Source organism: Cheilinus undulatus, linkage group 3, assembly GCF_018320785.1.
Source record: "Cheilinus undulatus linkage group 3, ASM1832078v1, whole genome shotgun sequence".
Lineage (NCBI taxonomy): Eukaryota > Metazoa > Chordata > Actinopteri > Labriformes > Labridae > Cheilinus > Cheilinus undulatus.
Window position 1 is genome coordinate 43,563,031 of NC_054867.1, and position 27,212 is coordinate 43,590,242.

Below are 27,212 nucleotides of genomic sequence, written 5' to 3' on the forward strand. Positions count from 1 at the left end.
TACATGCACAAATCAAAATATTTCCACTTGCCATAAAAATATACACTAGAATTGGGATATGACAAAAACAAGAATTTTTTTTAAAAACTAATATTTTAGCCACAAAAGGTAGGAGGCCATATCTTTGAATTAGGCTACATTAAGGTTTAAAAAAAACTGAGTAGGTCAATGTAACTGTGGGCACAGATAATAAAAGGGCCTTTGTGGATCCTCTGTTTCAAAATAAAACTTTATGTACAAATTAGTTTATCCCCTTTAATTTTTTTATAGTTTTGTGCTGATTTAGAGGGAGATTTCCTTGCTTAATGTATGTCCTAGTAAAGATCTACAAGAAAAGGCAGAAGGGGCTACAAAAGGTTTTATTTGCCAGTTAATTTATTGAGACCCCAATGTCTACACAACCTATTTTCTTGTGAAGGTATTAGAAATTTAATTGAGGCTTTATCGATCAATTTGTATCAGACAGAGCCACTTCTACATTTAATATTGTACACCTGCAGCCTGGAAGATGGTTGATTTTTCTCTCACGGCAGTAGAAGCAGGTTGTTTTACTATTTCTCATCGTTCATATCTTTGTAAAACATATTTTAGGTAACACAACGCCTTGTAATTGGAGTGCTCCCTGGCTCATAACATTTATGCAACGGTTCTGGTGGATAGTTTTTAGAACTATGGGTAGGAGAAATGTGTTGGTATGCAGTCGTACTTTATGAGCCATTACTATGTAATAGATCAAAAGAAAAATGTACATTTCAAACAAATGGGTAATGAACATGGGTAATGTATGCCTTAGAGGTTAAAAAGAAGTGGAACTTGAAAGTGTGTACGTTAATAATATTGTATTATTACGTGGCATACAACAAGAAATGAGCATTCCCCAAAAGTATGTGAGAATATACCAGGAGTAATTTCCCATAGATACAATTTTCTACCTGTGTCCGATAATGGATGAAATCGTCCTGTGTGGCCGTTAACGGTTTACGCTCTACAAGCCTCAAGTTAACCGTTAGCGTGACGCCACTCGTCTCCAGGCTTTCGCTCACGCGGCAAGCCGCAAATGTCAACTATTAACTAGACATTTTTTGCCCTTGACGTTGTGTCGATAAATTCTCAAAATTATCTTTAAAAAAACAACGGTAGGTATGTAGAAACGGTGTTCTTCACCAAAAACAAGGTCTTGCTTAACGTAAATGATGTTTTTGCCGGTTATTTTGTAATTGTTTCGTGACTTATCCATTTCGTCAGGTAGGTGAACCTTAGCTAACCGGCGAAGTAAGCTAAAATTATCTGGGTTGACAGTTGAACTGAACTGAAATTATTTAGTTAGCTTAATCAACGGTTAAGCTAAACCACATACTTCGATGGATTTAAAAAATGTACAGGTTGGCTGAAATTATTTTGTAAACTTAATTTAGAAAAATGAGACATTAACATTTCAAGCATAGTAGACATACTTACGTTTGATGCCGTTACGTTTTTTTGTAGTGATTGCAGAATGGAGAGAGACCGAGGGTTCAACTTCAAACTGGTAGTACCGCCCAGAGCGAGTAAAGGACAGATATCTGCTGTTAGACCACAAGAAATCCATGAACGCTGTGGTGATTTTGTGAGTACATTAGACCAGGTAAGTGAAAATAGCCAATAAGTAACTAAGGGTACATTAATGAAGACTTTACCACACACATTAATGCTTGCTCAGCACTGACACCTTAAAGCTGCCCAGTAATTATTATCCAACTTTAAAACCATTGATTTACTTGTTGTAAACTGGAAGCAGTAATACATGGAGGACAGCTGTTGTCTGGAGGCAGTATTCATTAATACCCATGATGACAAAGCATAATTAGTGTTCTCCTGTAGGGCTACAGTAAATGCTTCAACAAAGAGCAGAGTGTGAATTTTGTCAACACAAGCATGGTGGCACCAACTAAACCAACACTACAAGGTATTTTCTTTTAATCTACCTGCATTACATCAATTAAAACAGTTTGCAGATTTAATAAACCTGAAATTAATCTCTTTTTCATGAAGATTTCCCCATGATGAAAGCCGTGCCGCCAATGGAAAAAGATGAGGTAATTTTGAAATTGTTGTGGTACAAAAGGAGTTGGTCTTTGCATCATTTAGTAGTATGGCAGCTTACTTCCCATTATTGTTATACTCCACAGAAAAACTGCACTCCTGGACAGCTTTATACCAAGCTGTTTGATGAAGTAGAGAAAATTAAGAGCTGGAAGATCAAAGTAGACTTTGACACCTTGCAGAAGGAAAGGAGACTCCAAGAAAACAAAAGAACAATTGAAACTCAGCGAAAAGCCATTCAAGAGTTACAGGTGCCTAACACAGTGACTTGTTTTCTTTATTCCTATTTTCTCCTTCTAACCACATATGGACAGAATTCTTTTTTTTTCAATAATATGTTTTTGATTATAGACAAACAGTATACCCTAACACTACATACTATTTTTGCTTAAAGTGGTATCTGTTGTGTGTTCTGTCCTTACAGTTTGGAAATGAAAATCTTAGCATAAAGCTGGAGGAACAGATCAGTGAAAATGAGGATCTGAGGAACAAGTATGAGGTTTATTTGTTTTTAAATGCCCCAGGACAAAACAGAAGTATATTCTAAGAAGAGATTGAATGGCTAGAACAGTACATAAAGTCTGACACTTAAGTTTTCAATATCATAAACGATATTCTTTTCTAACTTGGGTAAGTTGTCATATGTATAACAGCCAACCTGAGGGAAAATGATCACTGGTTATGAATGAAAAGAAACATTCTTTAATAGTATGAAATATAACACCCCTTTAAATATTCTGCCTCTCTGCTGCCTTTTAATATGACAATCTGGATTCATCTGGCCATCTGAAATATTCAATTTTTTACAGAAGAAAATGTCAGAGGACCCCAGAATTTGGTAACAAATTGAATAAAAATGGTCATTTTTACCCTGTTAACAGTTTACTAACAGGGTTTGAAACCTGACCATCTTTGATCAGGCTTTAACTTTATTTTGTCTGGCAAGTTAAGGAAAAACAGCCTAGCTTTAAGAAACTCATTTAATAGAGCCTTTCAATATAATGCAATATAGCCAGATAAATATGACAAAGACAGTCTTTTATATCTATTATATTAAACTTTGTCTATGTGACATATCTTGTTTCAATTATCCAACTCTAAACACAGAAACAACGCAACAAGGAACTTGTGTAATATACTCAAAGATACCTTTGAGCGATCAGCTGAAAAAATGCATTTATGTAAGTAACACCCCCCCAAATGTCCATTTTTACCAGTAGTGCTGCAAATAGAGAGTTGTTATAGCATTATTTATTTCCAGATGTTGATCTTTTTCTATTCTGCAGTTGAATCTGAGAGAGAAGAGACACAGCACACCTTCATGGAAAACAGTGCAGGTATTCAGGTAAACTGCCCCTAAATCATAGATTTGGCATTTATTTCTCATTTTCTGTTATGCTGTCGCTTAAAGCTTTCTCTATACTGTAGAAATTGATTGCAGCATTTGAAAGCCTTCGCATTCAAGTCGAAGCTGATCAGCAAGAGATGCACCAAGGTTTCCTTTTTTTCTGTGTTACTGAAATTTTTACAACTCTCTTTTCAAATCATTAAAATTGTGATAGGTCAAAATGAACACAAGGTTAAAATATGTTGACAATAATCATGTCCATCAGTGATCATTTAACCAGTACCTTTTTTCCAGTCAAAGAAGGCTTGCAGCAATTTGAGATCCTGAAAGAGAAATTTACAGAAGAATATGACATGAAAGAGAAAGAGGTTAGGTGAAACTGTTTAAGATCACCTGTTTTTCTGGAATGCAAGGTAATCTCAAGTTTTAAAACAAAGATCTAAAGTATTTACCCTGCACTCACAGGTGGCAGTTCTTCGAACAAAACTTGAAGAAAAGAAGAATGAACTACAAAAGATCCTACTTGACCTCCATGAAACCCAGCAGCACTGTAAACTGCTTGAAGGAACAACAAGTAAGATCACTGTCCAGTTTAACACAATGGGATCATTGATACTAAATTTTTTGGTTTTCAACATTTTTCCAAAATTAAGTTTTGTAAAAATTTTTGTTCACCAAACATATGTTGTGCTTTCATTCATACTAAATAACATGCAATGCTCTGTGACAAGGGTATGATCATTGTCAGCTCAAATGCTGAAGTATTATCAAATTAAGTTTCAGTGTCAGTAGTTACTGTAAATGCTACATTAATTAGATTTTATTTTTTTCCCCTAATACTATGTAAATACCATAAATGCTGTCTGGTAAACTGAAACAAAAGCATATGAAATAGCTTAATTGAATCTGTACATACTTTACAGATGAACAACATGAGCTTCTCAAAAGGTCAGAAGCTGGAAAGAAATCCCTTCTTCAACAACTGCAGAGTGTGGAGAAGCATTTGAAAGAAACTGATGTGAGTATGCCAGTCGTTGTCAGTGAAACTGGGGCTCATTTGGCTCTATCCACACTGATTGGATGCTTTTTCCTCTCAGGCGAAATGCAAAGCTATTGCTGCACAGCTTGAACAAAGCAAAGAAGAATATGAAGAGATAATTCGAAGCAAAGACATAAGCTTACAGGAGCTCAGCAGAGAAAAAGCTCAACAAGCAGCAAAGCTGGAGCAGATTCAGACAACTATTCAGGAGATAGAGAGCTCTTTAGCCATGGAGATACAGAAGTATGATTAACTACCGAAAGGTCCAAGCATTGTTCTGACAAAAAATAATCTTATATTATCTATCCTATAATGCATATTGTCTTTTCATGACTATTTTTAAGGGTCAAAGAACTTGAGGGTGAACTTGTATCAAACAAGAAGGAGCTAGAGGAGACAAGTGCTCTTTTAGGTAACTTAATGAGCAAAATATTTGTTTATTTTTTCTTTGCTGATCTGCTGATATGGAATGTTTAAATCAATAGGAGAGACCATGGATCAGAGTGAAAAGAAAGATGGGCAAATCAAAAGCCTAGAGGATGAACTGGTAACTTTTTTTTTTACATGTAACTGTAGGGTTTATGTTCTGTGTTACTTAACTAAGCAAAGCAGCTGCGAGACCTTTAAAAGATAACTTTAGACAGTTATTCAACTTCTTTTTTTGTCTAAGAACAAACAATCAAAATCTGTTGAGTCCATGCAAGATAAGCTTGCCATAACTGAAGATAAAGTGGAGGATCTTGAAGCTGAACTTTCAAGGAAAAACAAAGAAGCGCAGTTATTCAAGGTACTGTAAATTAACATAAAATTTTACAAGGAAACTTGTGTTTACACACTAATACTGAAACAACATGGCTTTAATGTATTTTTGACACAGGATAAAGCAGATGTTGCATCTACTGAAAATGATCTGCTGAAGAGGACATGTGAGGCTTCCAAAAAAGAACAAGAAGATATAACGGAGAAATCAGCAGCCATAGGGGTTTTTGCATTATTTAATTCTCTTGTTGCCCTTCTATACACTAGAGAATGAAAGATTCATGGATAAGGTGCAATACTAACATGTTTTTGATACTTTAGATCAAAGTGCAGGAGCTGGAGCAACAGTTGTTTTCCGAAATAAAGAAAAATAAAGAACACACCTGTCAGATGGAGCAGTTGAGGAAAGACATCACACAGCATGAGTGAGCTGTTGTTTCTCACTCAGCCTTAATATTAGCCTGCACATAACATTGTAGTTTTAATGTCTAAAGTAAAATTGATGTCATTTTTCAGAAAAGAGTACCAAGAGCTGTTATTCAACTTTATTGGGCTACAGTCTGAGAAAAAAATGATTCAACAGCAGTTTGAGAGTGGATCTGCTAATGTGAAAGCTATTGAGGAAAACTTGGAGGTCTGCATTATTCATTCAAATCTGGAAGATCATTTTCACACAAATCTGTTAACACTTGCATCACTGTTTGTTTTTAATCACTTACCTTTTAATATGAAACTGAAACACTACAGAAGGAAATTAAAGAAAAGGTAACCATACCAACTAAACCAATTTTTAAAAACTGGCTTTCAGAAATGTGCTGCTTGTTCTAAAAGTGTTAAATGTTGTTCTGTGCATAGTTTGAATATTTGCAAGAGGAAATCACTGAACGGGAAAAACAAATCAAAGCTGTGGAAACTAAGGTGATCATAGGAAAATAAATATAATAATGCTGGTAATATTGCTGATGTCTTGAAGGAAATAACAGAACATGTCTTTGTTTTAAGCTGGTCCATCTCAGGAAAAAGCTTGAAATCAAACTGAGAGCAAATGAGGAATTCCAGAAAGAGGTTTATTAAGACTTAGATATTTCAAATATACAATGTTGTAATCATTATTCAGCTAACATTTTACTTGTTGATTTTCAGAACAAAGTGCTTAAAAAACAAATAGCAAAGGAGACTGCAAAATCCCATGAGCTTGAAAATGTGGTATGGTCAAGTTTTTTTTGATATTTTCCTTAGTAATTTTAACTACATAGTCTAGTCTTGTTTAATGTAGGGCTTCTGCACCCCTAGATCAACAATCTTTACGAGGAGTCCCAGAATCTTAAGCAACTTAATGCAAAAGACCGTCAGCAACTGCTTAAGGATCTTGAGTCCAAGTCAACTTTTGCAGCAGAGCTGGAAAATGAGGTTACTTTCTCACTTACTTACATCTTGTTATGTTGACATTTTTAGGTATTTTAAGCAAAAAAGTAAAAAATTACAAACATCTTATCTTAAAGGTTCAAAAGCTCAGAGGAACAACTAAAGAAGCCATCAAGAACAAGGAGGATGCGGAGCTCAAATGCCAACAGAAGATAACAGATATGGTCACTCTGATGGAGAAACACAAGGTTGGGTTCTCATAAGAGATTCATTTTACTTTCTGAAGATGTTCTCTTACAACAGCATTGTCAATCTAAACACATGTTTCATTGAGAGGAATTTCACTCGTCATCCTTAGGGTCAATATGACCGGATGGTTGAAGAAAAGGATGCAGAGCTTGTTGAGAACAAAAAGAGAGATATGGAGGCAGTTGCCCAGAGGAAATCCCTGGTACAATAAATATAACCAATAAAGCTATGTTTATTAAGACATTAAATAGACATGACAATGAATAAATGGCTCCTAACCTTGCATAACCCTTTTTACACCAGGAGCTGGATCTTTTGAAGGAGAAAGCAGAAAATGATCAACTGAAACAGCAGCTGAACACTGAAGAATCAGAGAAGGTAGATCTACTGTATATTTCAATCAATTTGGTGTATTTTTGGCTCCTTGCTGGAACAGAATGTTTTCCAAATATAGTTATTCTTAAGAAACACTTTCTTTACTTTTTTCACTGCTTTTAGGCAAACCTGCAAAAGAAGCTTACTGATCTGAAGAGAGAAATGTCATTGATGAAAATCAGAGTGCTGTCAGAAGCAAGAAATAATCAGGTACAAATATGTAATTCAATGAATAGTTAATCTGCAGTGTTTATTTCTCATACCTAACCAAAAATGTCCAAATGTTAGTCTGCTGCCTTGAACTACACACAAGGGAAAAATGCAGAGACTCCCAAAGAGAGCTTTTCTAAGAGACAGATGTTCGACTTCTCCAAGTGCAGATTTACTCCATCCCAAAGTAAAGTCAAAGGAAGCACAGCACTCATGAAGGTTGATGTAAGTTTAATCTGTTTAGTTTTTACTTGGTTGATTTTTCATGTCAGTTGAATTGTTAAACATAGAGTTGAGCTGGCAATTAAATATTCAAATATTTATTTAATCTTTTGCTGTCCTATGCATTTATTCCAATGAAAAATTTTGATTGGCATTGTAAATGGTATTGCATTATATTCAATGATTTTTAAGAGAAGACAATGTATATACACATTGTTCTTATTTGCTGTTCTATCAAAAGCATCATCCACTTAAGATGTAATCTTATTACATTTCAACAGTGTTTATGCAGGCTCCAGGCTAGAATCACATGTATCCATATAATTTTTATTGCAGTAACATTTTATGTCTTCTTTATAGAATAAAGAATCTGAAGCTGAATCTGTCAGAACTCCATGTGGAACAACGCAGAAGATTCAGGTAACAGACAGTTCGGTGTTTTAATCTGTAAAGGTTGACAGGCTATGGTAATTCAGACTGGTAGCTGTGTGTGAATTCAGTTTGGGATTTTTTTTTATACTACAGTTTATTATCTAATAATGGACACTGACTTCGATTCCGCTTCATAGGAAAGTCAAAATGGAGACTTCATGACCCCACAAAGTACCTTAAACAGAGTTGGAGGGACTTCAAAGATCAAAGTAATTATGTTTGGGGTTTTTGTTGTTGTTTGTTTGTTTTTAGATTTTGCAAGAGGAATAAAAATATTTATAACATTAGCTGACATTTACTCTTTCTTTCAGTCCTACAGAATAAAGACACCCCCTTCTGCTGAAAAGGCTGCATGTTGGAAGAAAAATGCTATTGAGCTTGACCCTAAGTCAGACAGCTCTAGTCTGAATGATCTCTTGGTGAGTTGAATCAAACTCTTCATATTTTAGATTTAATTTGAGGTTTGTGTTAAAAATGCCAGAAAAGACCAGTATGAGTTTTCTGTTTCTCTTGGTTAAAGGTCTTTGCAAGTGTACCAGAACCAAATTTATCTGCATCGTCCTGCAATCTAAACATCCTCAAAAAGGTAAATTGACCATAATAACACAATGCAATTTAAAATTATGTTAAGGTACATATATAATTCCTGCTCTTTTTCACTGATTTAGATCCAGAGCCCAGTTCCTTATAAATCACCAGGCAACTCCCTGAAGCTAGCTGCCATGAAAAGGATGAGAGATGCTGGGTGGACTGCTGTGACTGGCAATGACAAAAAGAAGAAGAAGACCAAAGAGAAGATCTTTGCTTAAATAGGCCCGTTGTAGTTCAGATAAACAGATGCTATGACAAGACAGGGTTAGGTGTTTACATTTAATCTTTCTTGATGTCTTACCTTTATAGATCAAATAGATAGTAATTCAGTACCAGACTAATTTATTTCTTTGAATGCATTGACAGAATTCTGTTGAACCAGCTTAACAGTACTGTTAGAATTGAAGGATTTCAGTTTTAACACTTCTATAATTTAGGAAGTTTGTTTTATTAGACTTTTATTTATTTGAGGGTAATATTTAGGTGACTCTGCCTCATCAACTATCTATTTAAGCAGTTTAAATTTGAATCCAGTTCTTTTTGTTTTGATGTTGAATGGAAGAATTTTGCTCAATTCTGCCAAATGAAATTGCATGTATTTAGCATAGGTGCATACTGTTGTTGTGGGAAAAGGTGCAGTTAAGTATTTTCAGCTGAATATAGCTAATATATTTCTGTATTTTGATGTGTTGAAAGTAAAGGTAATGCTCAAATCCATTAGCATGGTCCTTGAATGGTAAACAAATTACCAGTTACCTGTACACTTTTTGATTGGCCTAAAAGTTCACAAGGATGATGATTCAGTCTTGTATTAAGTATGGTCCATAGGCTCCAAAGGTGATGTCTCACTGCAGAAGTACATCCATATTAATGAAGGAACTCCAGGCGGAACTGAGATTGATCCTCTGAAACTGTTGGTACATTGTCGTATATTGGATGGCCATCATATAGTCCTCCAGAAATTACAAGTGTGTCATCATCTGCCCCAAACGTATCTATTGAGAAATGAATATGTGTTTTAAATGTAGGTAAAAAGTAACATGGTTTGTATTAGTTGTGTGATAAAGGGGATTCCTTACCTGATTCAGTGATGTTTGTTAGAGGTTGGTGCAAGTACTGGAATTTGTGTTTGCATTTGTGAAACATGAACACAACCGGTGCCATGACAAACACTCCAAGGATAACACTGAAGATAATGGTCAAATTCATTTCTGAACCACGAAGGCCAGAACCTGCAAATACAGGAGAAGGAAAAAAAAAGTCATCCACATGGGCATAAAAGTCATTTGATAATTTTTTAAAGTCTTAAAAATAGAGGGGCATAAAGCCAGATGCCTACTTTGTGTGGTTCTGTGCATTGATTCTGAAGTTGTGTTAACGGTGTTGGATGAAACAGCCGTTGTAACTGTGGTAGCAGGGGAAGTTATGTGACTTCCTGTGGTTTCCTGTGCCAGTGTTAACAGTGTTGTCAATGTTGGTGTGTTGGTGCCAGTTGCAGTCGTCTGAGGCATCTGACTTGTTTGAGGAGTTGTGATTGTTGACTGAACAGTCTGAGGATGACTCTCAGATGTACTCTCAGTTGTAGCTGCTACAGTTGCAGAGGTTGTCGCATTGTTCTGGGTTGTGTTAGCCAATGGAGTTGTGTTCTCAGTCAAGTTGGCGATAATAGTTACATTTGCTGTAGAGTTAGGTGGAGTTACCGTTGCTGTACCAGTGAGGTTTAAGGGAGTTGATAGTACAGATATGTCCTTATCTTTTTGTGCCACAGCAAAAGGACATGCCAGAAGGCAGCAAGCCATGACTGCAAAGGTGGTATCCATGGTTACAAGGTACTGTACTAGGAAGAAAAACACAGCACCAAGGTTATAATAGTTTTGAGTTTTTCATTTGTTTTTATTTAATTTTCACTTATTGTTTTTAGTTTCAGTTTAGTTTGAATTTTTTTTCTTGGTTTGTTAGTTTAGTTCTTATTTTGGGAAAATGCTGTGTTTTAGTTTGATTTTATTAGTTTTAATGTTTGATTTATTATTTTTATTTATTTCTAATATAGGATACCAGTTAGGGCCAAGCAGAAGTGAAAAAGTACTAGACTTTTGTACTCAAGTAAAAGTAAAGTAACTTTGGATAAAATATTCTTAAGTGGAAGTAAAAGTAGTAATCTGTAAATCTACTCAAGTCAAAAGTAAACCATTTAAAATTTACTCGAAGCACTGAGTAACTATTTTTGATACCTCAGGGGTTATACAGTAAGATCTGATCTTTTCTTAATGTGAAGTAACTAAAAGAGAACATGAATCTATAACCAGGTTGTTTTTATAAGGTGAGTCTCAACCTAGAGTCAAAAGCAACAGTTGTTTTAGGATGAAACGTGGAATCATTCTCTCGCTACTGACCGCCATGTTCTGTGAAAGTTAAACTTTTGGCCATTTCCTTGTTGGCAGAAAGCTAGAATCTCCTGGTTTTGGCTTTTTGTGTAATTTTTTTTTACTCAGTACTTTATGCTTTTTAAAATGTAGTGAAGTACAAGACTTCCTACAAAATGTACTTCAGTAAAAGTACTGATTTTGAAAAGTACTCAAAAAGTACAAGTACACAAAAGCTACTCAATTACTGCAACTTGAGTAAATGTAATTATCTACTTTCCACCCCTAGGGACAAGACCCCAAAGGTCCAGATAAAATATTTTAAAATATATTCAAACAGGTTACTATTAACTCCCAATATTATTTATTCAAATTTAACATCTGAATACAACTTGTGACTTAATATTGCCATGGTGTCTTCATCCATCAAATCAGGTCAATTTAGACACTCCAGGCTGTGGTATACATGTCTGTATGCTACTGTCAAAGCCTAAAACTTAGGATATTTTGTCCCTAATTTCATATTTCTTAGTTTTGTAAACACACAGTACAGGTTGGGTCAGTTTTCATTTTGTTGTGTAGCTTTGTTTTTATTTTAGTTTGTTTTCTAACATTACTCTATATCGTAGGTATTTAGTTTTTTTAACTATAAAATACTTGCATGGCAGTGTTAATTTTCACAGCTATTTTTGATTTAGTCTTAGTCCTTGGATTAGAAATATCAAAAATATATATAGTTTTAGTCAAGTCTGAGGTGAAAAAACATTCTAGTCCTGTTTCAGTTAATAAAAAGTCCTTAAATTTTATTTTCTTGGCATTTAAATTCTTTGAACTAATTAAATCAGCCAAATTATAAAATAAATCTAATTGTAAAACACTTATTTTAATGCACTATCAAAACGTCAGTGGATTTAAAATACACTGATGAACATACTGACATACCTAGTCTGCACAGTGGAGAAATATCATGGATGTTGATTCTCCAGCAGTCCACTAACATTTAAGTCTTGTTTTAGTATCTCCTTGTCCAAACATGCTCTTCGTCATAGTTTTTATCACCAAAGATCTGTTTTTTTCTAGTCTTTCGTTTTACTTGTGGAAAAAGGTCATTGTCTAACATTTTTAGTCACAGTTTTAGTTGACGAAGTTAACGCAAACACAGGCTGGAAAACACTTTGAAATTAAAACTGACAAATCTGTTTGTTGTTCTTTATTATTTCCTGACGAGCCTGAAGTCTTACCTCCAAAAACAGTTGTAGGCTAAAACAATACTTTTACATATTGTTTGATCTTTTGAAAGTGGGTTAAATGAAATGAGGTTCAAATGTTATATTAACACATTGTTTGTGCTTCAGGAAATAACTTCAGTCACTAAACACAGTTGTGTAAGCACTTAAGACTATACAGTAACACCTGCCAGTAAAGAAGAATATACTTAACGTAGACAATCTAAAAATAGTGCTCACCTTTGTTATTTTCTGCAAAAACAGTATCTCAGCTCACCTTCCTGGTGGCGAGTGCGCCTCCATGACACGGTAAACAACACACTTCCTGCAAACTGAGCCAGCTTAAGATTTGACTTGCTTGCACACTGACAGGTGAAAGTGGGCAGGTCTGTGCTTTGTAAACTTCCTCTGTTGTACGTTGCCGAGGAGACAAAGGGCTCTTATTAACAGGATCAAAGCTCAGTTCCTCCTATCTTCTCCTCCCTTGCTCTGTTCAAATTTTACAGCCCTAGTGTGAGGCAAAGCCATGTTGAAAAATAATTAACTATGCAGTAAATTTACTTTTATTGTCATCTGTGTCATGTACTGTATACACGCCAAGGTCATACAGTTACTGAACTTCCTTGTCTTGAGAAAACTTCCTGGTCCTTGTGTAAGCCTGTTTTCACTCAACACAGTTGAACTTTGTACAAAACACTTGTAACAAAACCTTTATTAACAAATACAATTTGTGACTTATCCATACAGCAAAAAGAGAGTGAACAATTTCTATGTAAAAATAATCAAGTTAAGAGCAAATTCTCCAAAATAAATGGCTATTGTTAGTCCATAACAGTAATACCATCAAACCTGTGGTAAAATAACAAACCGTATTTTCATGTGCCAGTCTGTATCAGCATGAGGTGAAAGAGGACAATGTTCAAATACAGAATAAAGAGCTAGAAGCCGCTATCAGGGACAAACAATTGAACAAAGGGCAATCAAAGCAAAGCAGGCTTGCCACATTACTGCTGAACAGGAAATGGGTGCAGCACAGTCAGTGTAAAGTAAGATGTGGGGGCCCTGTGTTTATGTTAAACTCTTTTCCCCTATTGTTAAGGGGACTCCTAAAACAGCTGGACACCTCTCACTATAGAACTATGTACATTCAATCACCATATGCTGTGGAAGATTTTCATGCTGTATATTTCTTGAACAGTTCAGTCAGGTATATAAATAAGGCTTGGAATATGACACATCTCAAGTATCTCAATTTTAACATTTTAAAATATGAGCATAAAAATAAAGGCACATTGTTGCAGAGTAATTGTATGTGTTTACAAATCAATGCATCACACAGATGTAGCAGCAAAGAATGGCTCGTAATCAATATGTATATACAATTTATCTGCCTCCATGAAAAGGGCAGTGTATCATGCTGGCAACATCAGAGTCTGGTGGATTTTTCAACATCTTTACTCTTCATGTCATAGTTTCTGTATGACAGGTTGTCAGCTCCTGAGTAAAAGTCTGTCATGTCCTTTTCTTTGACCTCTGAATCCTTTAATAGATTGAGAACAATTAGCAAACAATTAGTATGTAGCAAAATGTAAGTTTAGTTTAGTATTATGTCCAGACTTGTTCAAACAAAAGAGCCAGTCTCTTACCTCTGATTTACTACACCAACTGAAGCAGATCAGGTCACTCTTCTTCACAAACAGATCAGGGTTAATCTTTTCTTGCTTACATCCACCTAAACAGAAAATAAAAATTCAATCACTTAGGATTTTCTGATTCTTTAGGACAATAGTATAATCATAAACATTTAAACAGCGCAGGTGTTAGTGTGCCTTAGCAATGGAAGTAGAGGTATAGAAATACATTGAACCTGTCATCGCGCTCACTAGCAGACCAGTCGTCATTGTAGTCAGCATGCCCAAAAGAGATAAGTAGACGTAGGACAGAGAGTACCAGGAGTCTGCCAAAGGTGGTCTGACACTGACACACAAAATAAATCACTTCAGTAATCATCCTGCTGTTCTTCTACTCCAGTTATGTTATTGTCTGGCGACAGCGTCGAATTACAAACCGTCCAAAGTAAGGCTGAATCCAAAGAATGCCTGTGTTACTCTTGAATACTATGTTTGCCAATAAAAGAGCGTAGCAACACAAAAAAAGAAAAATGCTCTGTTTATGATAACAGAACAAGACTAGTCCTCTGATTAGGTAGCTGTAGCATAACAGTCCTAAGAAATATTTCTTTTGATTGGCATACATCCAAATCATAGACTGTGGAAAATATTGGACAAAACTTGAGGGATGTCAGCTATTTTGGTACTGAAGTGTTTATAACCAATCCTCAGTGGCCACCATGTTGAAACCACCAAACTTTTGGTCAGCTGAGAAATAAACCAAGAGGTGGAGGTGAGGCAGGCCTAAAATGTCCTGATAAACAGCTATCAAGTTCTCGCTCGCAGTCATATAAGCCATACCCGTAGTTATGCATAACTCTTAACCCAGAATGGACTAGTTCTGAAAAGTAACAAAATTAATAATAATCATCCGTCCCCTGAACAGTGTGCCCATGAAGACATGAACTGTTTTGACCAAATATTTTTTTTAACCAGGCAGTCAACATGATCATTTCTACTAAAAAACTGGCCGTGTTGTACATGTAACTTGCCGTAGTTTTTGCACATCCACATTAGCTTTACTTTCCACTTGGTCCAAAATGATTGTTTGAGTCTCATAGATTGTCACTCTTATCAGATACTAGTTACATTTCAGTTTATTTTAAACACATCTATTCACAAAAAGTAGTTGATGCATTAGTTTTGAATGATAAAGGTTATAGTAAGTTAATGTCATGATAATTACTGAATTTTGCAGAGAAATGAATTTGTAAAGACATTTTTACATACATTAAAAAAAACATGTATGGACCTTTGCTTTATGTCATATTACTCACTCAGGCTGTGTTGGCACTGGACTGGTCCAGGGAGCTAAAGTTGTGTAGTCTTGGCCATTTGTGTAGTTGCAGCCTGCAGTGCTGAGTGGCAGAGGGTTGGTCTTATCCTCCGTTGGTGGGTAAATCTGGCCCCCAATCCCCACCCACAGAGTCAAAATCAAACCAATGACCATTCCCACAAGTCCACCCTGCAAAGTAAAGACAATCTTAGTTGTATTGGAGGTGTCACATTTGTTTTTAAGCGTGATGCCTCTGTGTTATGAGGAGTCATGGGAGTACTTTTGACCGTCAAACATTAGAGAGAATACTTACTATTGAATTTGTAGTGCGGAAAAGCATGCCTGACAGGTAAAGGCCAAGCAGAGGCCCGCTGATCATGCCAAATATGGACAGAGCTGCCTGAAAACAGGAAACTGTCAGGGGGCTTGTAGTTCCTACTGTTCAGCTCTTGGTGTTGCTGTAGAGCAATAAATGGCTGCAACTCATAAGAAACTGCTGTTACCTGCAAAATGCTTCCCATAAGTGATGCCACGCCAGCCATCCCAATACACAGGGCTCCATAAAATACACCTGACAGAGATTGAAATCAGCACTGTTATTATTGGAAGAAAAAGGGAAACTATAGATCCAAATGTTTTTACTGCAAACTTGAAAGAAGATGAGCCAAGTTTTCATAAAGATAAATGTGCTCCAAGAAGAAATCCTTCCTGGTAATCCCCCTAGGAACTGCTGACATAATCTACCTTTTGCCACTTAGTCGCAAATGCAACTAAAGTATTATGCCATCATAAAAGAAAACGGTGCCTTTGTCATGACATTTATATGACAAAGGCTAATGGACTGATTAATTAAAGAAATCAAATGCCTTCTATTCCCTAAAAGAAAGTTAAAGGTTTCAAAAATTATTTTTTAATTTTCTTTAATATGATGCCAGCTGTCTTAGCAACAATACTTGTCAAAAATCTAAAAGTTGTGTTATGAGTGTGTGTTTAAACCCTTCAGTTTAAATTACCACAAACACACAATAATATCTACTGTATAATAATGAAGCTGTTAATTTGTCCATCAAGATTAATCTTTATCTGGGCTAAGGTAATATGATCAAATTAAATAAATCAATAGTATTAATGTTATGGTACTAAAAATCATGGCATTGTAATTATGAATATCTCTTGCAGGTTTAGTTTTCCATTTTACTGATATGTGACAGTGAAGGGAATAGGTTTTTAATTTCCTCTTACTATCCCACTCCTCTTTTTTACAATGTTAGCTTTCTTTTTTATATAACTGCACTTTTAATGAAGGAAATTGTGCCGCTCTGTTCAAACAGCATAGAAAGTCAAACTAATTAATGTAAATATTAGTTAAATAATAGTAGTTAGTTAAATATTAGTTGACTAAAATGATGAACTGTGTTTGATGAACAATTCCCATCACTGACTTTTTGACATTGGAGCCACACCCTTGATCTGTGCCAAAGAGGTCAGATTCTCTACAAGCTTGAACTTGTGCAGTTTTCCCCTCTAGAAAACCCCCTTATGTAACCACTGGCATTTTTTTAACGTAATCATTCCATAAAGGAGATGTTCACTTTTGATCATGCCAGAACGAGCTCAGTTCAACATTAAAGACTTTTGATTACAAGCCAAGACAAGATAAAAATGGTTGTCTTGTTGATAAGTGGTGTGTAAACTAAAGGAGTCATTCTATAGGTTGATAATCCAGATCAAAATGCACTGGAAATCATGTGGGAATGGATTTGAGATCATAAAGGTTTTAATGGAAAAAGCAGTAGCAAATGGCGTTTGACCTTTTAGCTTATCTTTGAACACTTGCTCTTTGTTCAGCTACTGTAGAAGTCTTTTTACACAACTTACTGAGGCCCATGTTCATCACGGTGGTCTGTCTCTGTGTGAGGGTTTTGCACACAGGGAGGATGAAGTCTTCTACCGTGACGGCCACTAAAGCGTTAATGCTGGAGGACACCGTGCTGAAAAGATATGCAATAGTAAACACAAAATCAGCTAAAAGGAAGACAAATGCTCATGCAGTTAAATGGCACTTAAGATTAGAAATAAGATTATGGTACAGTTTATGGCATTGTGTGTAAATAAAATGGCTAGAAATGTAAATTCAAGAATAACCTATTTGATCATCAGTGCATCCACAGCTTGGACTTTTCTAAGGAAGATACACCCAGGTATTTCCAGCTTATTCCTTCTTATCATTGCATCTTATCTACCAGAGCATTTCCATATCAGCAAAACATATCTAACTTTATCTATATTCGTCTTACCTTAGAGTACCACTGTACGCAGCTGCCACAAATAATCCAGGGATTCCAGGGAAGATTGCCAGCATATCCATCACCAGGTATGGCAGCAGCTAATGCACAAATATTTACAATTTTTACTCCTCACTGTAATTAAATGTTACATAAGAAACTGCAAAACGTGTGATGCAATTTGAGAGAAGATTGCGGCTGCAGGTACCTGGTCAGGGGTACTTATATCTCGGTTTGTAAGTGGGTCACAGTTCTTGTAAATGGAGTACATGGTGAGGCCAGAAAACACAGCCAAACTCACAGTTACCCACAACCCAACCATGTTGACATACAAAGACCTGAAAGGGGAAAGAAGGCCTGTCAGGGCATGAATCCTGTCTCTCACTGCCACTGATTACTGTTTGTATTGCTATGCAGGAACACTTACATCTTGGCGTGTCCTAAAGTTTTGCAAGAAATGTAGCGCTGCACCTGGGACTGGTTGATAGAGTAGATAGAAGTCCACATGATGCTGCCTCCGACTACTATGGTCCAAAAAGTATGTCGCTTCAAGGGATTTGGGTCAAAACTGTAGAAATAGTCATCAGAAAGGAAAAAAAAAATTAAATAGTGCATAAAAAATGTAAACATCAGTGTGTGAGGAAGGGTTTTCATGATATCTGAATTTTGAAAGTAACTGCATGTAAAAAAAAAAAATGCAATACTTAATTTGACACTCCAGCAGCAGAATAGAAGTTCTGAGTCCTGAACTCTGAAGTGAGTTAAACATATCCAGTGTCTTGAAGTTACCTGGCCTCACTAACCCTAACAAAGGAGATCTAGCTAAACAGTCACAATATCAGCTCCACGGTAAACCCAGAGTTTTCATACACATTAAGAGGACAGTGTTAGGAATACATGACCAGTCAGGCACATCTGCCATCAGCAAATATGTACATTTAAAAAGCTTATATATACTCAGGACTAAAATCATGAATGTGTAGCAACAAATGTTGGAGCATGCACAAATAAAGAAATCCCCAAAGTGTAAAATAAATCTAAAACGCTTGCTTTTGTCCCCTTTGATTAATTATTTTTTATATGGTTTATCTGACAGCTAATGGTGTAATATGTCAGCTGCAGCAGCAACAGTATAAGGGGCTCATAAATATGAACATGATAATATAACCAAAGCAAAGTAGTTTTCATTGTAGGATGATACTGTAAAGCATTATTAGTATATTAAATTTCATCTGTTTTATATGAAATAAAAATGTTGGTGGCTGTACAGTGTAGAAAGTATTTGCTGGTCTCTCAGTAGGCTCACAGATGTCCACAATAAAGAAATCTGTTTGGTCATTAGGCAGATGTTTCATACAGGTTTATCTGTTATCCAGAACCCCCCCCCCCCACACACACACACACACACCACTACAGAGCAGGTTAGATGTTAAGCAGAAGTAACCATGGTGACCTGCCCTCGTAAGGAGTGATCCAATATGGTATTACTGAAAAACTAAAGTTAACCCTATCGATACCTTCTTACCAACCCCCGCTCCACTGCACAGGCCCTCAGGCTCCCTATATTTGGGTATCCTTTTGTTTTCATAAACTGGAAGCACACTTCTGTGCACTGTCCGTCTGTATTGCAAAAATATGTGAGGAACACTTGAGTACCAAAACTTTGCCATTTAACTTCACAATTTCCTCCTCTGTTGTTTGTGTTGCAAGAGACTTAAGTGTAACTTGCATCTTTGCATGATGCCAAAAGACTTAAAAAGATAGTTTTTGGAGTCTCATGAATTTAAATGAACCATAGCTGCTTTCACTTTCTCTTGTGGTAGCTTCTGATAACTATCAAACATTTTGATGGCCTTAGAGTGAGTCAATAGTCAATGACCTATTTTATTGTGAAAAACATTTTCCACGGAAGAGACTTTTAGGGTTTGTTATCTTTTTTTTATTGTGAAGAACATTTTCCAGGGAAGAGACTTTTAAAGTTTGTTATCTTTTTTTTTAATTGTGAAAAACATTTCCAGGGTAATATTTGGTTGTCTTGTTATTATGATGGGCATTTTCTGGGGAAGTGAGTATTACTGTTGGGACACCTGAGCAATAAAGAGTTAAAAAAACAGAATAACCAGTTCAGAAGCAGCCATTTTCCTAGGATATCACACTAAACAATGCAATAGCTCACTGCTGCTGCAACACCTTAATACTTCAGGTTGCAGGTCATATAAGTGAAGCATAGCAGACACAGCGTTTTTGTTTTTCTGCTTGTAGATTTCTAAGTAGCTGTGGTACAGTGTTTGGTGAAAATCTCCAATAACACTGAGACACATTTTGAGGTTTTGATAGCCCATTAGCTTCTGTTAAAACAACCTATTATGGCACTGAGCCACGTCCTGGCTAATGTTTGAGTTAGCTATTAACTGCCTGAATGCAAGCACAAGCCTTTACTAGTGTTTCACGAATACAAGAGGAAAGACAAGAATTCCTAACTGACAGATATGTTCGATAGGAATCAGGATGGTAACTGATGGGTTGGGAAATATGTGGTTTTACCTGTAAATATATTACGTAGTTTATTCAGGTTCTTTCTAATTATTGTGTTTTCAGTTGCTTATTCATTTAGAAGCACTTAAATGAGAAAGGATTTGTCAGGTTTCTGTTATGACTTACAACCTTACCAAAGCAGAGACATGAAGCCTCACATCTTAAGCTTTTATTGTCAAGAAAATTATCTCTGGGTGGATAAATTATGTTCATTTTCTTGCTGGAAACTGATTTGCTTTGATTCAGGAACAAGTTCCATCAGACATTTGACAGCACAAATCTGCTGGCTGGCGTACTTACTCAAACGCCTCTAGTCGGCCTCCCTCGCCCGCGTCTTTCCAAATCTTCGTCAGGCCTCCCTGTAAAACAGCTCCTCTAGCAATCACAGCCACAAAACCCGCCAGCATGATCACCATCTGCAGCACGTCTGTCCAGATTACTGCTTTCAGTCCGCCCTGGAACCAAATCCAGCTTATCATTTCCAAGTACTTTTGTTAAGTCTGTCTTATTGAGTGTTAGTGTAGGCTGAGATCAGACAGTTCATCACAAACTAAAATAAGTTAACTACACCACAATGTAAACTTCCTTATAGGAGCAATATTGAACCCCAAGTCTTAAAGATTTCAATCGGTGATTGTACACATTAAACACTTCTTTCATGTTGTTTAGTACTCAGATGTTAATTGTAGGAGATTTATTTTTCTTTTTGGCAAGCACAGTACTAACCAAAGCACAGTAGAGGATGCACACTGCTCCTGTAGCCACCAGCACTCCCCACAGATCCAGTCCTGTGACTAACAAACACAAAGAACACAAAGACTCCTTTATGATCCACACATCAAAGTAATTCTATCCAGACTCAGAACAGCACGCAATGGTTTTGTAACTTAAAATCAAATTGTCTTTTCCTACTATGGCATGTTCTAAGATAAACATGAAAGACAGGAACAGAATCATCCTTTAACAGCTTTATCAGTGGTTTATAAACTTTATCTGGACAAAAGTATACGCTTGTGAAAAGATAAAAAGAACACTTTATCGCTACGTTGCAATCACAGTTTGTGTAAAGATAGGCTCAAATAAACCCCTCTATCTAACCTTGCTCACAGAGATTTGCTTCCAGAGGAGGTTATGGGACAAGAAAAGTTGTAAATCCACAATAAACACTGATATCTGCATCATGATAGCATCATACAAAAGCTTTATATATGCATGATCGTAATAAGACAAAATTTCACATGAACTTACTTTGATTTAGTGCGAGAGCTGGAGCATAGATGACCAAACCCGTGTACAGTGCCTGAGTAAAGATGTGACCATTAGTTGATTAGATGGAAACACAACAAGCATGTGATTCATATTTACCTTGTATCTGTATAATGGAACAGTTTAGTCTAACAGGATAAAGACATGTTTTTACATGTTTATCATGTTAATAATGGATTATTTTCATGATGTAGATTGTGTTGTTTACTTTCTCATTAAGAAAAAAGAGAATGAATATTCCTCAGTTTTAAAACCTTGTTGTAGTTACCGTCTGTACGATGTACATTGATGTTCCAATTATTCGAATGGGCCGGCTGTAGCGCAACTCCAGGTACTAGAAATGAAAAGGAAACCTGGACAGTAAGACATCATTAAACTGATGATTTGGTAAATGCACAAAAGACTTTCAAAATGTATTATTATTATTATTATTATTATTTCTCTCCTTTTTAAACTTTAACATCTGCATTTATTTAGGGAAACACTTATAGCAGTTTGAATCTGTACAACCTTTTATAGCCATGAACCTTTATTCATTTAATACTTGCCTTGTTTACTATAGCCCTTCAGTAAAGTATGCCTGCTGTAAGTTTTCTCCTACAACAGAGTGTCATCTAGCCTTGGTAAATATCTCCTTACCTCATAGGCGCTGGTGATTCCCAGTCTGTAGAAAAGTGGAACAAAGATCTCAGCTGTGATGGCAGACATGATGGCATAAGAGAAGCCAAAGAGCCAGAAGGCTGCTCCAAACCGGTAAGCCTCGGCAGGTGTGCCAATGACTGTGATTCCAGACATGAAGCTAGCAGTGAGTGACATGGCAACAGGCACAGCTGTCATTTGTCTTCCACCCAGCAAGAACTCTGCACTGCTGGACTCCTTACGGCTTCTGATGGCCTGAAAAAGGCCAATGCCAGCTGCCCCCAAAATAGTTGCAGCAAACACCACATAATCCCACACTGAGAAGGTATCCACTGGGCCACCTGTTCCAACCATGGTTAGTTTGACAGAAGCTTCTGTATTATGTAATACTGTCAAAATGTAATGTTCTTCCCTCTGAATCGTCCTCAGTCTCTTCTCATGTCCAGTACCAATGCGTCATTTTAAACCACCAACAAAGAAAAAAATCAAAAGATTTAAAGGTTTGATTCTTCTTTTCCCCCCCGTTTTTCCAGTCAATTATCAGGGTTCTCCTTGTCTGACTGATAGGACAGCAATGAAATACTTTAAGTACCGCTCTTGCGTGTGGCAGGAATCTTGTCGACTGTGATGCTTTCAGGAGTCTATAAAGATTAGTCCACTTTAGTTAATAATCCATCAAGGACACACTGAAGTCAGCCATAATTTAAGTGACTGTCAAAGGTCGTGATGCTGTGGTGTTTCTGAGGTTGTGCTGTCGTTGTGGAGCCAAACAAGAGCCAAACATTCTTTGTTATCATGAGGTTTCCAATCCTTTAGGAAATGAAGTGACTGGATCACACATATTTGAGGATCCTTATAGTGTCCAGCTTCAGGTTAGTGAGTAGGAATATCAGCAGGCAGGGCGGTTTGGATAACAGCTGCTGCTTTGACATCTTCTTCATGTGTCATACATGATTACTGCTTCCTTTTTTAGCTTAATTACATGCTTTCTTATCTCTTAAGTCATGTGTAGAAACGCATTTCATTTGATCTGTTAATCATTTGGTCATAGTGATCTATTAGGTGAGGGCTTTTGGTGGTTTATGTAGTTTTAGTCACTCCTAATGAGAATGATCCAATCCCGTAAATTCTCAGAGTTAATGTAAAATGGCACTTACTGTTAATGTTTGTAAAGGTTAAGAAAGATCAGAGGAAAAAAATGAGCTACCAAATGGACATTGAACTTAAACTATTCTGTTTATGTTTTTACTCTATTGTAATGTTCACTGAAAGCTTGAGTCACTACCACTGAATGAACAGCCATGTCAGACTGTTAGCCACGTGAACTATAAAACGGGACTTTTATGGAGCTTAAGAAGGAACAAACACTGTGATCGGAATAGGAAATGAAGAAATCAATTTTTCCATTGTTTTTGTAGGAGCATGAATGTACGATAGTGCAGGAACACCCTGCCAATGTGTGCATGGGTGGAGAAAATCAATGCAATGGCATTAAAACAGGTTAAAACTCATAGTTATGACATTATGTATCAAAGAGACTTTGAAAATCCTCAATAGTCATGAAATAAAACTGCAGATAAGAAAATATCTGTAGTCTGGCAGTGTTCTGTGAAGTTATCACCGTGTCCTGAGAGCTACTATGGTATCTCTGATCCGTAGTAGAAGTACTTGATTTGGTAGCAGTCCTCCTTTTTTCCTCACTATCACAGCAGATTAGATAAAATTGCTCCGGACGTTTTCTAATTGTGTTCAATACATGTTTGGACTGTGACCGTTTGCCAGTTTAGTTGTGCACAGTGCTGACTGGTCTAAGTTCTTGTAAAAGGCAGAGCATGAAGCAGCACTCCACATCTGCAGATGTATTTGAAGATCAGCTTTTCCTCAGGTTAATTTGTATCCAAATGAAAGGCAAATTAGGTTTGTCTTGGAATTCAAACTCATGTTAAAATTTAAGTCTATTTTTTTACAGTTCTGCATTCTTTCAAGCCAAAATGGAGCTTCTGGTCATTTTGTGACATCTAGTGGACAGAGCCTTGCACAAAGGCTTTTAACAGGATCCATTGCATCATTTTCCTTGACTACTGAATGAATAAGGCTCTTGAAGGAAATCAATAATTCATGTCATTCACATAATGGACCAAGAATGCAGTTCCTTTTCGTCAAAGATAGAAGATAACAGCCAGCATGGATGGAGGCGGATTATAATAAGTTCGCATAAATACTGTTCAGCAGGGATGCTCAGACTCACTGCATCATCAGCCCTGCAACGCAAGAATCCAACCAAAAAGGTAAATCCACATGCAGAGAAAAACAAGATTAACTAATGATCCTGTCTGTTCTCTGGTTGTCTGTTTGTCACGTTCTCTTCCCTTTTAATGCAGGTTCAAGGTAAACTGAGGAAAACTTAACATGGAGACTGCAGTGTTCACCTGCTGGCTCCTGTTTCTGATGTTCAGCCCTGTTGTCCCGATATGTTTACCCACTGACTTCACCATGCATGTGGAGAAACCAGAGTGTGACTTCTGTGTGGCCATCAACACCACCATCTGCATGGGATTCTGCCCATCATGGGTAAGTTTCTTCCTGTGTTGAAATGATGGATTGCCATTCATTCCTTCAAGTGAAGAAAAAAAAACTTAGTAGACTTGTAGAGATTCATGAATTTTAGGGCTGGTACTGATACTGATGATTTGTGCAAGACTCATGTTTGACAAAGAAAACAGATCAGTGTGTGTCCAACGGATGACTTCTTCTGCCTTATTAAAAAACCTCTCGATTAAAGCAGCAGTTAGATGTACTACATGCCAGCAGTAAATTGATTAATTATTGGACTCTGAAGATAAACAGTACTACTATGATCTGTCACCAACAAATCATTAAATAATGGCGGATGGTATCGGCCAACACCAATATTAAACCTATGTATCGGTGCATATCTAAGGAGATGTTCATGAGATCATAAAATTACCTGTTCATGAAGGCAAAAAAATCAAGTGAGATTGCAAAGTGTGTCCCAGATCTCTCATTTCATAAGATGCAATTGTTTGATGGTGCTTTTAAGCTGTTAGTACTCTGTCACAACCTTTATGCAGGCTCCTAGCAGGATCTCAGCATCATCTTTAGTAAGTCCACTAGGATCAAGTCTGAGATAGAGGAAGATAAGTGTCGTACTGCTGCAGACATCCAGAATTTGAATAATTGTTGCTGCTTTGTTTATTAAAGGTTGAATGAGAAGTCAGATCAGAAATAGGAGCATGACTAACCCTCAGCAGCAGAGCTGAGTGCCAGTTTGTTTAGATTTCTGTTTAGGAGTGAGTTTTTCCAACAGATGTCCCTCCATGTCCAAGAGTTTGTCCAGTAAGATTGTTTCTCCCAAACGTGCTGCCACATTTCTTTGGTTATTTTAAGTTCCCAGTAGAGCTGTCAGATGAAGATTTTTAATCTCCCCTTTTTAGTAAAATTTGGGACTTCAGTATTTTACAGCTAAAACTGTTTTTGCTTCATTATGAGTTTTTTTTATACCTTAAACAAAGGATAATCAACTTCCTGTCTGGATATAGACCTGCTTCTATTTTCAAAGAAAATAAGGAACTCTGATTAGAAAGAAGATTATAACATTAACGTAGAAACAGAAAAAAAGTAATTATGGATGGAAAAAGAAAATAAAGGAACAGTTAAAAGTTAATAGATAATCGATAACTTTTGACTTGTACACTGAGCTGAGGCCTTTTAGCAAGGTATGTTTACAGCGAGGTATGTTTACATCACTGAGGCTACAGCAAGATGCAGCAGTGTGCTGAAAGAGGCAATAAAGCATGCGATTATTTGGGTTTAAAAAAACAATTACGCACTCGTCATGGACCTTAATTAAACACGGCTGATGCTGAAAGCCCTCGTTTCCAGATTTTTCCTCCATCTTTGTTTCACAGTGCTGTCTTAATTCAGTGCTGTGAGACCGTGGTACAACTTATTTATTATAGCTTTATTATATCTGTTGTAAGCCTCAGTAAACATTTGAATAACAGCTTGTGACTCTCTTGGGCCAGGGCCTTTTTCTAAAAGAAATTTACACAGCTGTCAGTACCTATATAAGCCCTTCCCACTGAGCCAGTGTGTTTGAAACATGACACCAAAACTAATCCAATACAAAATGTAGTCTTAAAATTCAATGTATATATTTATTTTATTTTATTTATATTTTAATATGCAACAGTTATTTTTATCTGTGTGTTTGGGGCATTTAAGTAAAAACTTCAAACATAATGAAATACACCATTTCTTTATAAAGTATGAAGAACATCTCTTAAAGAGCCCCCAGTTGTGTTCATTAAAAAATTAAAAGTAATACTTTCTTCAGCCATGTAACTATTATTTTTGGCCTTACACAACCACCAACCTTTAATAATCTGTAGTAAGTGATCTGTTGTGTTTTTGTTTTGATGAACAGGACCGGATCAGGCAAGACAAAAACCGCCCACCCTACATCCAACAGATTGGATGCACCTACGACAAAGTTGAGCATCGCACAGCCATTCTTCCCGGCTGTCCCATCGAGGCAAACCCCGTCTTCACCTACCCCGTGGCTCTCAGCTGCAGGTGTGATTCCTGCAGGACTGAAACTAATGAGTGTGTGCAAAGAGCCAGCCCTGTGGGATCTAGTTGCACCAAACCAGTCAAGATGTCTTTACCCATATCCTGACCAGAGCAACTACATGACCTCTTTCTGATTCACAAGCTGACACCATTCCCATTATGCTTACTTTACCCATCTTAAACTGTATGATTCATTAGTGTCTGTAGAGGGAAAATGTGACCCTTTGGCTTGTGACAGACAAATAAATAACTACACATTTAGTTTTGTTGCCTGTTTAACCACCTCTGCTATTGTGCCTTTGTTGCCAAACCTGTCTGTGCTGGACCTCTGCCTCTCAGATTACAATGAGGGTGCTGATCTTGTTGGTCAGTTGGTGACCTTAATTAATCAACTTCCTGTAAGCTCGTGGCTGTGTGACTCATAGATTCATTATGTTTCCTCTGAAAAGGATACTCTGAATGCAACTGAATTAAAGCTCAGTCTCTAAATAGCTCTCTGCCTAAGCTGTGCTTGACTTAATCACATCCTGTGCTGTCCGTTCTGCTTTGTTTACAACACAACAGACTCCAAGGCCACAACAGCACACAATGTCACCTCTAGGGACTATATTTGCCACAGCAGTCCCTTCAGTGCACGTGAGTGTTCACACACCTCGTATTTTTAGATCTCATCATTGAGGAGGTTGA

At 36.7% G+C, this 27,212-nt stretch overlaps 4 protein-coding genes across 6 annotated transcripts; 2 read left to right on the plus strand and 2 right to left on the minus strand.

Annotated features, from left to right (window-relative positions):
- The first annotated feature begins 1,043 nt into the window (after positions 1-1,043).
- Positions 1,044-8,901, plus strand: sycp1 (synaptonemal complex protein 1). The gene is made up of 33 exons (XM_041783601.1): positions 1,044-1,136; positions 1,486-1,624; positions 1,861-1,945; positions 2,032-2,075; positions 2,169-2,333; positions 2,507-2,574; positions 3,190-3,263; positions 3,369-3,427; positions 3,511-3,577; positions 3,725-3,798; positions 3,896-4,004; positions 4,354-4,448; positions 4,528-4,712; positions 4,814-4,881; positions 4,955-5,016; positions 5,140-5,256; positions 5,347-5,451; positions 5,550-5,653; positions 5,745-5,862; positions 5,976-5,993; positions 6,084-6,146; positions 6,231-6,293; positions 6,372-6,434; positions 6,522-6,638; positions 6,731-6,841; positions 6,952-7,044; positions 7,146-7,220; positions 7,341-7,427; positions 7,506-7,652; positions 8,010-8,069; positions 8,219-8,500; positions 8,602-8,667; positions 8,750-8,901. Exons 2-33 carry the CDS (start codon positions 1,496-1,498, stop codon positions 8,888-8,890), a joined length of 3,114 nt encoding a protein of 1,037 aa, XP_041639535.1. The 5' UTR covers positions 1,044-1,136; positions 1,486-1,495; the 3' UTR covers positions 8,891-8,901.
- A 623-nt stretch (positions 8,902-9,524) lies between these two features.
- si:ch211-105j21.9 (sialomucin core protein 24-like) lies at positions 9,525-12,629 on the minus strand. Of its 3 annotated transcripts, none has more exons than XM_041780608.1 (4): positions 12,502-12,629; positions 10,012-10,509; positions 9,752-9,904; positions 9,525-9,667 (listed from the first exon to the last, which is right to left on the minus strand). In XM_041780608.1, the coding sequence occupies exons 2-4, from the start codon at positions 10,490-10,492 to the stop codon at positions 9,540-9,542; spliced, it is 762 nt and encodes a 253-aa protein (XP_041636542.1). In that variant the 5' UTR covers positions 10,493-10,509; positions 12,502-12,629; the 3' UTR covers positions 9,525-9,539. The 3 variants fall into 3 exon arrangements, with proteins under 3 accessions (XP_041636542.1, XP_041636553.1, XP_041636561.1); XM_041780619.1 differs by having other exon boundaries at positions 10,012-10,504; positions 12,502-12,583; XM_041780627.1 differs by having other exon boundaries at positions 12,539-12,573.
- A 1,032-nt stretch (positions 12,630-13,661) lies between these two features.
- Positions 13,662-23,869, minus strand: slc5a8l (solute carrier family 5 member 8, like). Its single transcript, XM_041780595.1, has 15 exons — positions 21,933-23,869; positions 21,562-21,627; positions 21,276-21,327; positions 20,754-20,821; positions 20,328-20,482; positions 17,920-18,060; positions 17,701-17,830; positions 17,505-17,593; positions 17,086-17,198; positions 15,711-15,778; positions 15,521-15,607; positions 15,209-15,396; positions 14,129-14,238; positions 13,908-13,993; positions 13,662-13,801 (listed from the first exon to the last, which is right to left on the minus strand). Exons 1-15 carry the CDS (start codon positions 22,284-22,286, stop codon positions 13,688-13,690), a joined length of 1,821 nt encoding a protein of 606 aa, XP_041636529.1. The 5' UTR covers positions 22,287-23,869; the 3' UTR covers positions 13,662-13,687.
- tshba (thyroid stimulating hormone subunit beta a) lies at positions 17,565-27,088 on the plus strand. The gene is given in 7 exon segments (XM_041780641.1): positions 17,565-17,581; positions 21,940-22,046; positions 22,146-22,287; positions 23,902-24,220; positions 24,314-24,503; positions 26,380-26,613; positions 26,615-27,088. Coding segments are annotated over 3 exon segments (441 nt in total). The 5' UTR covers positions 17,565-17,581; positions 21,940-22,046; positions 22,146-22,287; positions 23,902-24,220; positions 24,314-24,341; the 3' UTR covers positions 26,660-27,088.
- The last annotated feature ends 124 nt before the right edge of the window (positions 27,089-27,212 follow it).